Below are 13,174 nucleotides of genomic sequence, written 5' to 3'. Positions count from 1 at the left end.
AGTATGTGTAAGAAGTCTTCTACATATGAATGACAATAAAAGAACTTCTGCTGTGAGTTAAACATCATGAGGTTGAGGTTTTTTTCAGGAATATTTTGCAACATGTCATTTGATTAAGAAAACATTTTTTTAAGAAAATTGATTGGATTTCAACTAGCCTGTTGTCTTAAATGTCATTATGACTACTTCTGTCTTCCTAATTAAGCTTTTCTACCCCTAGCTTCCCCTAAAGGTATATGAATTCCATTAAAAACATATTTTCCTCAACTGGAAAAATATTTGTGGATAGTGACGAAAAGTCGTAGTCTAGTATGTCCAGCTTCTTCACAAACATTTTAATGCTCTCATATGTGAGTTTTCTGGTTTAAATACATTGAATGAAAATCTTTTTCCTTCATGTTGTCTTCTCCATACACTATGGAGTTCTAAATGTTTAGGCTAGACTGTTGTGATGAATTTTCTTTGGCTTTATTTCATGCAAAAACATTTGGTTTTTTAAAGCAGACTGACCTCCTCACAAGTGAAGATGAGCAGAAGTTAAAAATGAAGTCTTTGAAACAAAGAATAGTGTTGCTGACAGAAAGTTCTATCTCACAATTTCATTGAACCATAGAACTGTTTGGGTTGGAAGGGACATGAAAGATCATCTAGTTCCAATCTCTTCCACTATACTAGGTTGCGCAAAGCCCCATCTAATTAGTTAGGAAAATAGGACAAGAATGTAGCTCTCTTATTCCTGTAATGTATGAAGTATCCCATCCAGCCCATACTGAAGTTAATTGCCCTCGCAGTAGTATAAATCCTCTCTTTATACCTCTGAATGTTTAAATAGCTGTTTTCTGATTAATGCCTTTATCAGCAGTTATCTCCATGTCTACAACACTGTTGATGCCACTTTACACCCAACTAAAGGTAGAGCTGGGGCATACTTGAAATTTTCTTAGGGAGCTGTGCACTTGGGTGCAGGAGTAGAAACAAGCAGTGAAGGCCAGTGGTACTTTTAGCTGGCATTGCCACATAGTGTGTCTTAAGTCAAATTGGAGCCCCAATAGGTAGTGTCTGAATACTTCAACATGATATAAGTGGTTAAAAGGCATCTTGTCACAATGGGAAATTAGTTCCACTTGGTGATAAAATTAGGAAGGCAAGTAAGTCAAAGACAAAGCATTTTGGAGTACCTTCTGAACCTTGTTCTCATAGCATGAGTACTATTTACACTTTTTACATAGCATTAATGCTATTTACATAGCATTAGTACTACTTACAAGCAAGGTATGCTTTATTTTGACTAGAAAACATGGACCAACAGGAAAAATGAAAATGATCAGTGAAGGGGGTTCATAAATATTCCCATTTTACCATCTGAAATCTCATTTTGCGGTTTTCTTACTTTTTAATCATTAAGAATAATTAAAATAATACACTGATAAAAACTGACTGTTGGGAAATCTGAATTTTTCTTTCCACAGCATAGTCTTGATGCAAGGGAAATTATTTGTGTTGCAAATAGAATTTTGCCTCTTGCTTCCTCCATGCATAATGCATGTTTTGGAACAGAACTCTTGAAAATATATATCCACAAAGAGAATAGGATATTACAAAGGCCATTTTCTCTGGATTTGCTAATTGGGCTGCTCTTTTCCTTTGAGATGTATTACTTGTAAGTCTGACCTGAGACATCATTTTCACTGCTTTCTACTGTGGTGAAATGCTTAAAAGGAACTGCCGTCTTTGCTGTTGAATGACTTTGTGTACTTCTAGTTTTTTCTCAAAGAATGCAGGGTCTTCAGGATAATAACCACCATGAAAGGATGAGGAATTTGATTTGAAATTGTGCTTTTACTTTGGTTGCTGATTGCCATCTCTAACCAATTCTGCTGAAGGGGGTCATGGATTCTCAAACTAAAAGCGTTTGCATGGCATAAAGCATGTGTCACTTCCTTATGTTGTAGGTCATTTCGAAGCCCTGCCTTGGGACTCCCTTGCTACTAATGAATCTGTTAATTCAGTCATGAGCTTTGTTAATACATGTTCAAAGTTCAGGTTTTTTGAACTAGTGATTTTGGAAGACAAACCAGAGGTGGAACACATGGTAAAAATATACTTTTCCTTCAGAAGACTTAAGTTTTCAGGCATTTCTTTCAGCATGTGAAAAAAATCTGCCTTCAGCTCCCAGGTGTGATGCCTAAAAAAGACTGGTCAATATTCAGTCTGTAACTTAAACTACTTGATCCCATGAACCTTCTTGCCAACATCAACAGCCTTGCATGAAAGAAGGCTATATGTGTAGTTACACTATAACACATAATTATTAAAACAGTGGTTTGGACCCAGGATGATAAAGCTGTACAGTCTGCTTTAACACTTTTATTTCTGTGCCCTCCTTGTTAGTAGCCCTACTGCATACCATGGAGTTTGAAGTCTCAAAAAGGGGTTAGTTACATCACTTTGGCAAAACATTAGTAAGGGGTGGGGGTTTATTTTTATCAAGATGGTCAAAAGGTGGAGAAGTACCATGAGGCTTTCATGATCACATTAGGACCTGATCCAAACTCCATTAACTGCACTAGCCTTTGTTTTCGTTTTAACTGGACTAATGCAAAATAACAAAGAGAGTGATGATGAGTTTCCCTGAGATCACTCAAGAAGTGGAGAAGAGCAAGCAATTAGAGGCTTTTTTTTTCTGTAGGTTAGGTAAAAAATGGAGCACTGTTCTGTTTCTTTTTCAGCTAACGCTGTGATATACCCCCTATATTTTTGAGGGACTTAAATGCACATACAACCTCAATCACATTTTAGTTATGTAGCTGTACTTAATGAAAAATTTATTACCCTTGTTCATTTGAATAGGAAGGTCCATATTGTCATTTGTTCTTATGAATGTAGTACTGACTACAGCCAAGACAGATGAGAAATAAGTGTGCATTATTTCCTTTAAACTTTTGACTCGTTAAAAGCAGAATTCACTAATTAGGTTCCTTTTTCAATTTTACATGTAAAGTTTTTGCAACCTAGTAGTTAATTATAGAAGACAGGATGAAGGAAAGTGATATGCAATCAGGGCTGTTCATGCCTCTATTTAACCTTTATATCGTAAATTAACTGATGTGGAATAGAATGCCATGAACTCTTAAAGTGTATAGAACTTTCACAGGCCATAATTTTTCTTTTGTTTGGTTGGTTTTGGTTTTCTAACTATAGTGCTACTTGATGCACATTTGTTTGATTGTAAAAGCCTAGATTTTCAAATGACAAGTCGGAAAATGAAGACCACATCATAGCTTTGGGTAGATAGTGAAAAGTTATCCTTGGGAAGAAATAGTTTAGTGTTGTTCTACCATACGATGACTTCATAAGGTATGCAGTCTCTGTTTTGTAGTCAAGCAAAGAAGAGATTTAAGTTGTCTTTTCTTTTAGCATTTATACTGCTGCAACAGTTTATCTCTTAAAAACATGAATAGTTGACACTGTTTAGACGCAGCCGGTAATTCAGCACTATGCAGTCATTTGCTCACACTCCCCCTTCCCCATTCCAGGAGGGATGGGGAGAAGAATCAAAAGAATGTAAACCCCACAGGCTGGGATAAGAACAGTCCAATAACTGAAGTATAATACAAAGCTACTGCTACTAATAGTAGTAATAAGGGAAATGACAAGGGGGAAGAATATAAAACTAATAGGGGAAAGAAAACAAATAAACACAAGTGATGCACAATACAATTGCTCATGACCTGCTGTCTGATAACCAGCCTGACATGAGCAGCGATCAATCACTTTCAAGTAACTTCCCCCAGTTTATGTACTGGGCATGATGCTCTGTGGTATGGAGTAACCTAGTTTGGGTTAGGTCTCTGCTTCATCCTGGCTTTTTTTTGCCACTCCTCACTGGCAGAGCATGAGACTGAAAAGTCCTTGATCAGGGTAAGCAGTTCTTAGCAACAACTAAAATGTCAGTGTGTTATCAACATTGTTCTCGGACTACAGCCAAAAACATAGCACTGCACCAGCTAATAAGAAGGAGAAAAAAAAACTGTTACAGCTGAAAACAGTACAATAGTATATATTTTTTTCTGCTCTTGAGTTATCCTTCTTGAACAAGTGAACTCTTCTTAGTACATGGTATCCTTCACTTCATATCCATCTGACTTTACTTAAGGACAGAATCTGGCAACTGGGGAAGAAAGGCGCACGTGTACAAAAGCACACTCATTTGGGCATTATAGCATAATTGAAAGTGTCAGGACTTCTGTATCTCCTTACCAGAAGGTAATTTCTATGTGAGTCAGGAGGAGGACAGCATTATAGTTTATTTTTATCCCTGCATCATTAAGGAGGCAGATAAGCTACTCTTGAAGAGTTTTAGGGCATCACATATGTATATCAAAATGGGAAAAAACCCTGGAAATATAATGCTAATTCAAAACCTATAGCATTAGTTTTTGCAGCATTATCACTCCTTTCGTGCATTACACAGTGTTAGCTAGATACTGGAGGAGTCATTATTTTATGACTTCTTGGAGAATTCCGTGGGGAATTTTATTAGGTAAATTGAACGCACCAAAATAATCTCTTAAAGACTTTAAAATGTCACCTATTTATGGTAAAAAAGTCCAAACAAACAACAAACGAACAAAAAACCCTACCAGATAGCTTCTTTGGTTTTATCTTTTTTTAAGGCATTTCAAATCAGTCATCTTTGGTTTATACTATCTCTGATTCTTGCTTTCACTATCTCTTTTCAAACCATTTGTTCTTTATGCATACATTAAAATAAACCATTTTTTACACTGCTGCAGATCAATCTTTTTCCTTTGTATTGTCTTAGGTGTTAGCTGGGTTTTTCCCCACTGTATTTATTAGGCTTATTTCCTGCTCTCTTTGTCCTTTTTTACAAACAAACGAACAGAACCTCACAGCTTGACAAAGATGTTTGCTCACATAATAAATTGTTTTACTGCTCTGTCTTTATCTTTGTTGTTTTGTTGCTCTAGAGAGGATGAGCATGCCCTTATCCAGCAGTATTGTCAGACGCTGGGAGGAGAGTCGCCTGTGAGTCAGCCACAGAGTCCTGCTCAGATACTCAAGTCAGTGGAAAAGGAAGAGCGAGGAGAGCTGGAGCGCATCATTGCTGACCTTGAGGAAGAACAAAGGTCTCATAATCATCCTACCTGGTGTCTGAATTGTCACCTCGTTGTCTGAGCCATGCATGTCCTATGTATAGTTGTTGGAGATGAGAAGAGAGGAACCTAGGAGTCATGATTTTAGGCAAACATATAAAATTAATCATGGCATGTCATGCAGAGTCTAATTGTTACATAGAAGATTGTGGGTCTGTAATAAAATACCTTCTTTTCATCTCTATTTTCTTGGTTTATAATTTGGCGGTTTTACCCCCTAAACTACAAGTCAAGACATTGTTTTTGTGTGAGCTACTTGTGTTCTTAGATGGAGGTGATGATAATATCATTTGATCTAAGGAAGTTTTAGGAAGTTTTTTTTTTATTTTAATTTGCTCAAGTTAGCATTCTCCTCCTTTCAATATATCAGGAGTCTACAGATAGAATATGAGCAACTAAAGGAGCAACATCTTCGTAGAGGAATAAACCCTCTTGCTTCACCTCCCGACTCCATTGTGCCACCTCATCATGCTGAAGATTCTGAGCTCATTGCTGAAGCTAAACTCCTGAGGCAACATAAAGGTCGCCTGGAAGCAAGGATGCAAATACTGGAAGATCACAATAAACAGCTGGAGTCTCAGCTTCACCGGCTACGGCAGCTACTTGAGCAGGTAGATGGACACTGATGTTTTTTCCCTTTGCTGTTTGAAACAAAACATTGGAATTTTATTGCAGATATTTTCACTACACTAGATTGGTCTGCTGCAGTCAGTCATTTCTAGCATGAAGAGACATTTTTCCTATTCTCTAGTATAAGCCATAGTGAAAGTCAAATAACACAAGATGATTACAAGTGCTGGAGTGATTGCGGTAACTTATGAAGCATTGAGCATAACTCAGAATCACAGACCAGACCAGGCTGGAAGGAACCTCAAAAGATCATCTGATCCAGCCTTTTTTGGGAAAGGGAGCCTAAGTGAGATTACTTAGCACTCTATCCAATTGCATCTGGAAAAGCTCCAGTGAGCAGAACTCTACTATGTCATAGAATCGTTGAACAGTTTGTGTTAAAAGGGACCTTCAGAGATCATCTAGTCCACCACTCCCTGCAATGAGCAGGGACATCTTCAACTAGAACAAGTTGCTTAGAACCACATCCAGCCTGGCCTTGAATGTCTCCAGGGATGGTGCATCTAACAGGTCTGTGGGGAGGTGGTTCCAGTGGATGATTGTTCTTACTATAACAATTATCCTAAATAATATTCTGTTTTAGAAAGGGGAAATATAACCACTGGAAGGGCTTTGTCTAAGCCAGACAATGGAGAGGTTTCTAAAAGCTAATCTTCCCAGAGCACTCCTTTCTGAAATTGTCTTGACTTTCCCTGTAACTATTGCTATGGTGCCTCTTCATCCCTCAGTGTGATTTTATTATTACTACTGTTATTAACATCCCTATGAGAACAGAGTTGTATCTTGGGTATGCTGCAGTAGGTTTTAATGAATTAAAAAGCAAGGGAAAGAAAATATATATACCCTATTCCAAGTAATGGTGCCAGTTGCACCCTGTATGTGAGTTCAGCTTTCCATCTTTCCTTAAATAATTTATCTGTTGTCATGATTAGTCACTGTAACCTTTCTTAGCATGCCAAAGACAGATGGCCAAAAATGCATCTAAAATGCAAAAGAGCAATTTGTTTATATTAAAAATCCAGTTCCTCTTCAGTAGCATAGTAAGAGCAATAAGCTACAGCAAAATGATCTGTGCACAAGATCTGCAGAAGACGAGAACCTTTTAGCAAATGTCAGTTACTAGAGTTTTTAGGGATTTTTGTTGGCAGCAGAAATGTTGGTTGGTTTTGAAGCCCGAATAGGCACATCTAGATTATAAAATATAAAAGCAGCAGCATCTACAGGATGTTGCTAGAGATGGTAGTTTGTAGATCATGTGTGGACTTTCGAATGATGAAGACAAATTCGTATGAATCTTTTGTCCTAACCAATCATTACACTTGGGTCAGAGTACAGTAAGTCAAATGATTTCTGCATTTCATGAGTCAGGCAGGTGGCTGTATGTTGTACAGGATTTAAGTAAGCCAAGAAGCAGACTACACAAACTAGGTATCAAAATGGCATAAGCTCTTGCTGTGTATGTAGATCATGTTGTCATTACAGTGATAAAGATTTTTGTTTGTTTCTCTGTTTCAGTGGTTGACTGTCATTTTTCTAGGCAGTTTTGGCTTAATTGCATTAAGATGCATTTGTTCCAGTAGTTTCTCTACCCCTCTAACAGATTTTTTTTTGTTATTGTTACTGTTGTACCAACATCTTTAATCAGTATTTGAGTAGCTTAAATATTTCACCAGTAAGATAACAAGTGATGTGACTGTTAACAATAATTCATGAAGTATCTTGAGAACTATGACCAATATTAAGTGTTTTAGAGAAGGGGTTAAAATCTGCTAAGAAGCAGCTCTAGAATAGAAAACCAGAAGTTCTGCCATACCCCTGGTTGCTTTCAGCTTAGCACGAACATGTTCACACTTTAAAACTTTTTTTTTTTTAATATAACTGTGGTTAATCTTATAATTTTGTAATCTTTTCAATATCCTTGTAACACTCTTAGGACCTTTAGGGTAGTGTGTTGAAGTGGGCAGTCAGAATGCCAAGAGTTTCTTCTTATCAGTTTTGCCTTTAGATTTTTCTAGACATTCTGCAGTTTTTTTGGTTTCTTATAGGGAAAGGTAAATCAGAGTTGACTATTTTCAATATTTCTCATCGTTTACATCTCATTTATTGTATGCTGTTTATTTGCTTCCTGTCCAAAATTTCCTGCCTCTTTGGGAGGCTGATTGTTCCAAGTGCCATTTCCTAAACTGTTCCTGTTTTTCTGACTTTTAATGAAGTGGCTGGTACAAAGTACATGAGAAGGTCTTCATTACCACTTTCATAATATATCTGTGAGTTTTCTATATGCCTTTTTATATGCCATTCCCCTCAGTGGGATTCAGAATTTGTAAATAATTCAAATTTTCAGTATATGTTCTTTACAACTCCTTTATTTTGACAATAATACAATTATGAAGCGGCGCTGACTCCCATTACTGCCCCCTGAACTTTCTGAAAAAAAATGAGCCTTCTTCAGCGGTTTGGTTTTCTGTCACCTAAACCATTACTGCCTATGGAAGTCTTTCATTCTTTCACTGCTTGGGGAAGGACTTTATCAGATGCCAGCTGAGGATTGAAGTATATTTGCTTATTTTTCTTTTATTTGCTGTCTCAAATATTTTTTTTTGTCGATATAAGGAATACATTTTCTCATTAATGAGATGGATAATTTACATTTAAGATTCCTGTAAGTCCCAATGTCAAAACCTATAATAACTCTGAAATTCCTGTATTAATAATTACTAGTATTTAAGGACACAGCTGTCTTACAGCCATTTCTTTGCTATGACTGGCATTTTATGGCATCTCTGTTTCTCTCCTGTTAGCAGTAAGTCTCTCCATTTCTCCACTTAGACTCCCAATTGTTTTTTGGGTTAATAACTTGCCACTGAATCTAAAATACTGAGACTTTTTTCTCTAAAAGATGTGGAGTGAGTCTATCTGCACTCAGATATTTTGGTAGAGAATTAATGAAACTTAGAAACTTTTCTGCAGTCACTGTTTAATCTAGATGAGAGCATTCTATGACATTCTTTAGAGAGCACCTTTAGCAGAAATATGCATGCATCCTCACTGAACACTTCCCTACTTCAGGTCACAGTTATGAGGTTACCATACTATTTTTATTTCAGCAAGCCCAAAGGGTTGGTAGCTGTCACACAATGTTGTCATTTTTGTCTACCTGATTGATTATAGTGCCAAAAAGGAAGGTGAAAAAGAACTGGCATGTGACAACTTTGATGCCAACATGTTAATGATACAGAGAAAAGAAAAAAATCCATTTTCAATTTTTATTCTTTCATCCTTGTAGATACTGCATGTACAAAGTAGAAGTAAGACCCATTATGAAGAGCATTTAAAATCTGTTTGGATTTTTCCCTGCTCGTCTGAGCTATTGAATAGAGATTTCATATTGGATTTGATAATGAAGTTAAAGGGAGTTGAAATCATCTGTCAGTATCTACATGATTGAACTCAAAAACAAAGTAAATAGGGACTGCAGCTCCCTCTAACTGAAAACAGAGGAGCAACTTCATAAGAGTAGAGGAGTGTCATGGTTTAAACCCAGCCACCCACCTCTCTCCCTCTCCCTCCCCCTCCCCCTTTCTTGCCCTCCCCCTGCTCCCAGAGGGATGGGAAGGAGAATCAAAAGAATACAACTCCTATGGGTTGAGATAAGAACAGTCTAGTAACTAAGGTATAACACAAATCACTACTGCTACCACCAATAATAATAATAATGATAAGGGAAATAACAAGGGAAGAAAATACAACACCTCGCCAATCACTAAAACCCAGGCCAACCGAGAAGCACTGATTGATACCTCATCCAACCCCACAGTCAACTCGCCCTTCCAGGTAGCTCTCAGTTGCATCCTAGGCATGACGTGCTGTGGTATGGAATACCTCTTTGGTCAGTTTGGATCAGGTGTCCTGTCTCTGCTTCCTTCCGGATTTCCTCTCCTCCCTGGCAGAGCCTGAGATGCACAAAGTCCTTGGTCAGTCTAAACATTTGAGCAGTAACTAAAAACATTGCTGTTATCAGTACTGTTTCCAGGCCAAAAGTCAAAAACACAGCACTGCACCAACTACTAAGAAGGAGAAAAAATGACTGCTACTGCTGAACCCAGCAGCAAGGAGATTTTTTTTTTTGTAGCTGAGAGGATAAGTATAGAACAAGAAACTTCTGTAACAGATATAGTAAGGGAATTTTGACAATTTTGAGGTTTTCTGTGATTTGGGGAGGGGGTGGGGGAAGGAGCACACCCCTTTTTGGTTTGATTTTTACCAAAAGCAACAGAAGTCAAGGGAAGAATGGGTATGTCTTATCTATTCATTAAGCCAGAAAACACTTCAGGCGTTTCTTTGGGAAAGACACCAGTAGGAGGCACGGTGAAATAAAGCATTGTAGGTCTAAACTGGTTAAAATAAATATCTCCTTTGAAAAGCTTTAAAAAAGCTGCTATAATACAGAAAAAAATACCTCAATTTCATAAGAACTTATCTATGCCTTCATATTTTGGTTTTGCATAAAAGTTCAGAAACTCACAGAAACTGGACTTCTCCCTCATCGCTATAGAAGCATGCCCAGTATCCCTGCTTTTATTTATTCAGGAAGCAGCAGCAGGCCTATAGTAAAATCCAGGGTGATTTTCTTATTATTTCTGGTTTATGGGTTTTCTGATAAGTTGTTCTGAATAAGAATAAATGAACTTCATGATGCCTGTGGGGACTTGATAATGAAACTGATCAGATTTTGAAGGGTTATTCAAATAGGGTCAAGTAGAACATGATTTTCTACATTTTTTCCCTTGGGTTCTCTCCTAGTAAAACTGTAAATCCTAGTAAAACCTAGTAAATCATGTAAATATATGCAGCTATATAGATCATAGAATCATAGAATGAATATCCTCAACTGTTTCGCATTTAACATTTTTCAGTGTCTGATTATTATATTGAGGCATTTCTGCCACTAGCAGAACCCTTTCCTTTCTGCTCCAAACCCCACTCTTCATCTGCTTAAGTGTATTTTCCTGTTTTTTGGAAGAAGTGGGTTTTGATTTGCTTTCACTTTTCCTGTTACTGCAGTCACTGGAACTATGTCATGTAATATCAGTATATTTAAATTAAAATTATGTCATCAAACATTGTTCTCTTATTAGAATGTGATCTAGGGTTTGGGTTTGAGTGGGGTTTTTTTTTAATCAGACTGGAATATTTCATTCTGCCTGCTGCAGCAATATATGGTACATCAATATAAAATATTCCAAGTATGTTTTGTTTGCTCTCAGTTTATCCACAGTTAAAGAGTCCTTGTGCTCTGCAAGGCTTTTTTGTAATTTGCAATAGTATTCCTGAGTGGTACTAAATAACCTTCACTACTAACTCATCATTTAAGTTTGTAGGCATCTCCTTTCTCTCCTGATTAATCTTGACTTTATAGTGCTTCACTACACTTGATCTAGCCTATGTGTTGCTGTGCTACAGTTTTGTATCAAGTCCGGCACTGATCTTCCTTTCTCAGTCACCTGTGCACCATTTGTCCACAGTTACTGCTTGAAGTGGACAGAGATCCAGTCCAGGTGCAAGTTTGCATTAAGATTCTCTCTATCCATCTGTTTGTGGGGTGGGCAAGCAGCCACCCTGCTGCTGGAGTTAGCTTTGTTGTTCTGTACTGAAGTAACTCTTAACCCTTCGAGAGTTTGCTTCATCTCTTTACCATTATAGCTTTAACCTTTTCTTGAACAGAGGTTCCTGGCAATACAGAATTCCTTGGGGCTCCTTACCCCAGGCTTGGCCTGTTTAAAATCAACACACTTTAACCTAGACTCTGTAGCTGGGTTGAATTCTGATACTGAATAGCAAATTGCTTAACTACTTGATAGACATTCCTATGAACAGTGAATGTCTTAATGGTCAAATCCTTGACTGGATTGAAAACATTTCCATTTTTATTTGCCTTCTATGTGCAGAACAATATTCCTTGCTTTATTCTTTTAGTCAAAACTGGAAGTTGGTGTTGTCATGCTCAAAGAGAGATGAGATGCGGAGGAGGAAAAAAAATTGCTGAGGGCTCAAGGGAACATTTTCTTTTGTTTCTCACCACTGTGTATGGAAGAAAAAACATTTTCCATTGTTCAACAAGCTTCAGGTTTGTTGAAGATTATTTATTTTGATTTTTTTTTAAACTGGAAGTTTTCTCAAAAATTCAAATGTTGCACTTAAGGCTGTGAGCTTCAAAGGAGGAGACTTGTACTGCCATTCTGTATGTAGCCTCTTTCCATTGACTTGTAGCTGTTCTAGGTATTCATTCAGTCCCAGTTTCAAAAAGATCTTAAAAGTCATGATTTTTTATTATTATTATTATTTCTGTATCTGCTTTTTAACAAGTTTACCTAATCTGCTCTTTGAGCTGCTTGGAAGTAATTTGATGATATGCCATTGTCATGGGTTCAGCAGTAGAAGTCATTTTTCTCCTTCTTGTAGCTGGTGCAGTGCTGTGTTTTGACTTCTGGGCTGGGAATAGTTGCTTGATAGTGAGCATGTTTTGAGGGTGTTTTTGTTCGAGGCCGGAAGGAAGGAGAGACAGGACACCTGATCCAGGCTAGCCAATGAGGTATTCCATACCATAGCACGTGATGCCCAGGATGCATACTGGGAAAGGGAGGGCTGGGATGGAGCTCTAGAGGAAAATGGAGGAGGGAGCACGCTGTGCTCGGCCGGGCAGGGTGGAGTGAGTTATGGGTCAGTGGCTGGTGGGGTGTTGTGTTCTTTTCGCTTGTTATTGGCTGTATCATTATTATTGTGTTATGCCTTAGCTATTAAACCGTTCTTATCTCAGTCCGTGAGGGCTACATTCTTTGGATTTTCCTTCCTAACTCTCCAGGAGTTGGGGGACTTGGTTTAAACCACAACAGCCATTTAAAGAGAAAATGATAGGGGCAAGCATTTCAGCTGAGATTCTATAACTACCTCAGATGTAAATACTATTTCACATGTTTCTAATTGTTCAGAACAGTCACTTCTGGAGTTCAAATACTGTATTACTACTCTCTTCCTCAAAGGATTCTTCACAAGAAAGAAGGAAAAGAGGAAAATAAATGCCTGAATAAGATCCCTTCCAATATTTATGAGCTGTTATTAGTGAAAAAGTGTTATGGTCTTTCTTATATTTTGTGTCCATATATGTGTACTTACATGTAATCACAAGCATATACTTGGCTACAACTAAATGTAATATAGAACTTAGGTGTTTGACTTTTCAGGTGAATTTAAGAGTCCAGAAAGTCTTGCCTACAACACACTTTTCAAGGTATTCCTGGAGATTACATATTACAGTTTCCTTGCAAATTTGGTATTCACCATGCTATTGAGAAACAGTGTCAGCAGGA

The 13,174-nt window shown here is 37.5% G+C and overlaps 1 protein-coding gene across 2 annotated transcripts in view; it reads left to right on the top strand.

Annotated features, from left to right (window-relative positions):
* The window catches only part of UTRN (utrophin), a 377,071-nt gene that overhangs the window by 351,241 nt on the left and 12,656 nt on the right, over positions 1-13,174 (top strand). For both annotated transcript variants that reach the window (XM_034061252.1, XM_031049855.2), the window contains 2 exons: positions 4,992-5,150; positions 5,548-5,788. In XM_034061252.1, coding sequence (XP_033917143.1) covers positions 4,992-5,150; positions 5,548-5,788 — 400 coding nt within the window. The remainder of the gene's footprint in view (positions 1-4,991; positions 5,151-5,547; positions 5,789-13,174) is intronic.

Source organism: Melopsittacus undulatus, chromosome 3 (assembly GCF_012275295.1).
Source record: "Melopsittacus undulatus isolate bMelUnd1 chromosome 3, bMelUnd1.mat.Z, whole genome shotgun sequence".
NCBI classification, from domain to species: Eukaryota; Metazoa; Chordata; class Aves; order Psittaciformes; family Psittaculidae; genus Melopsittacus; species Melopsittacus undulatus.
The sequence above is the reverse complement of the archived record's forward strand: the minus strand, read 5'-3'. Positions and strand labels throughout refer to the sequence as shown.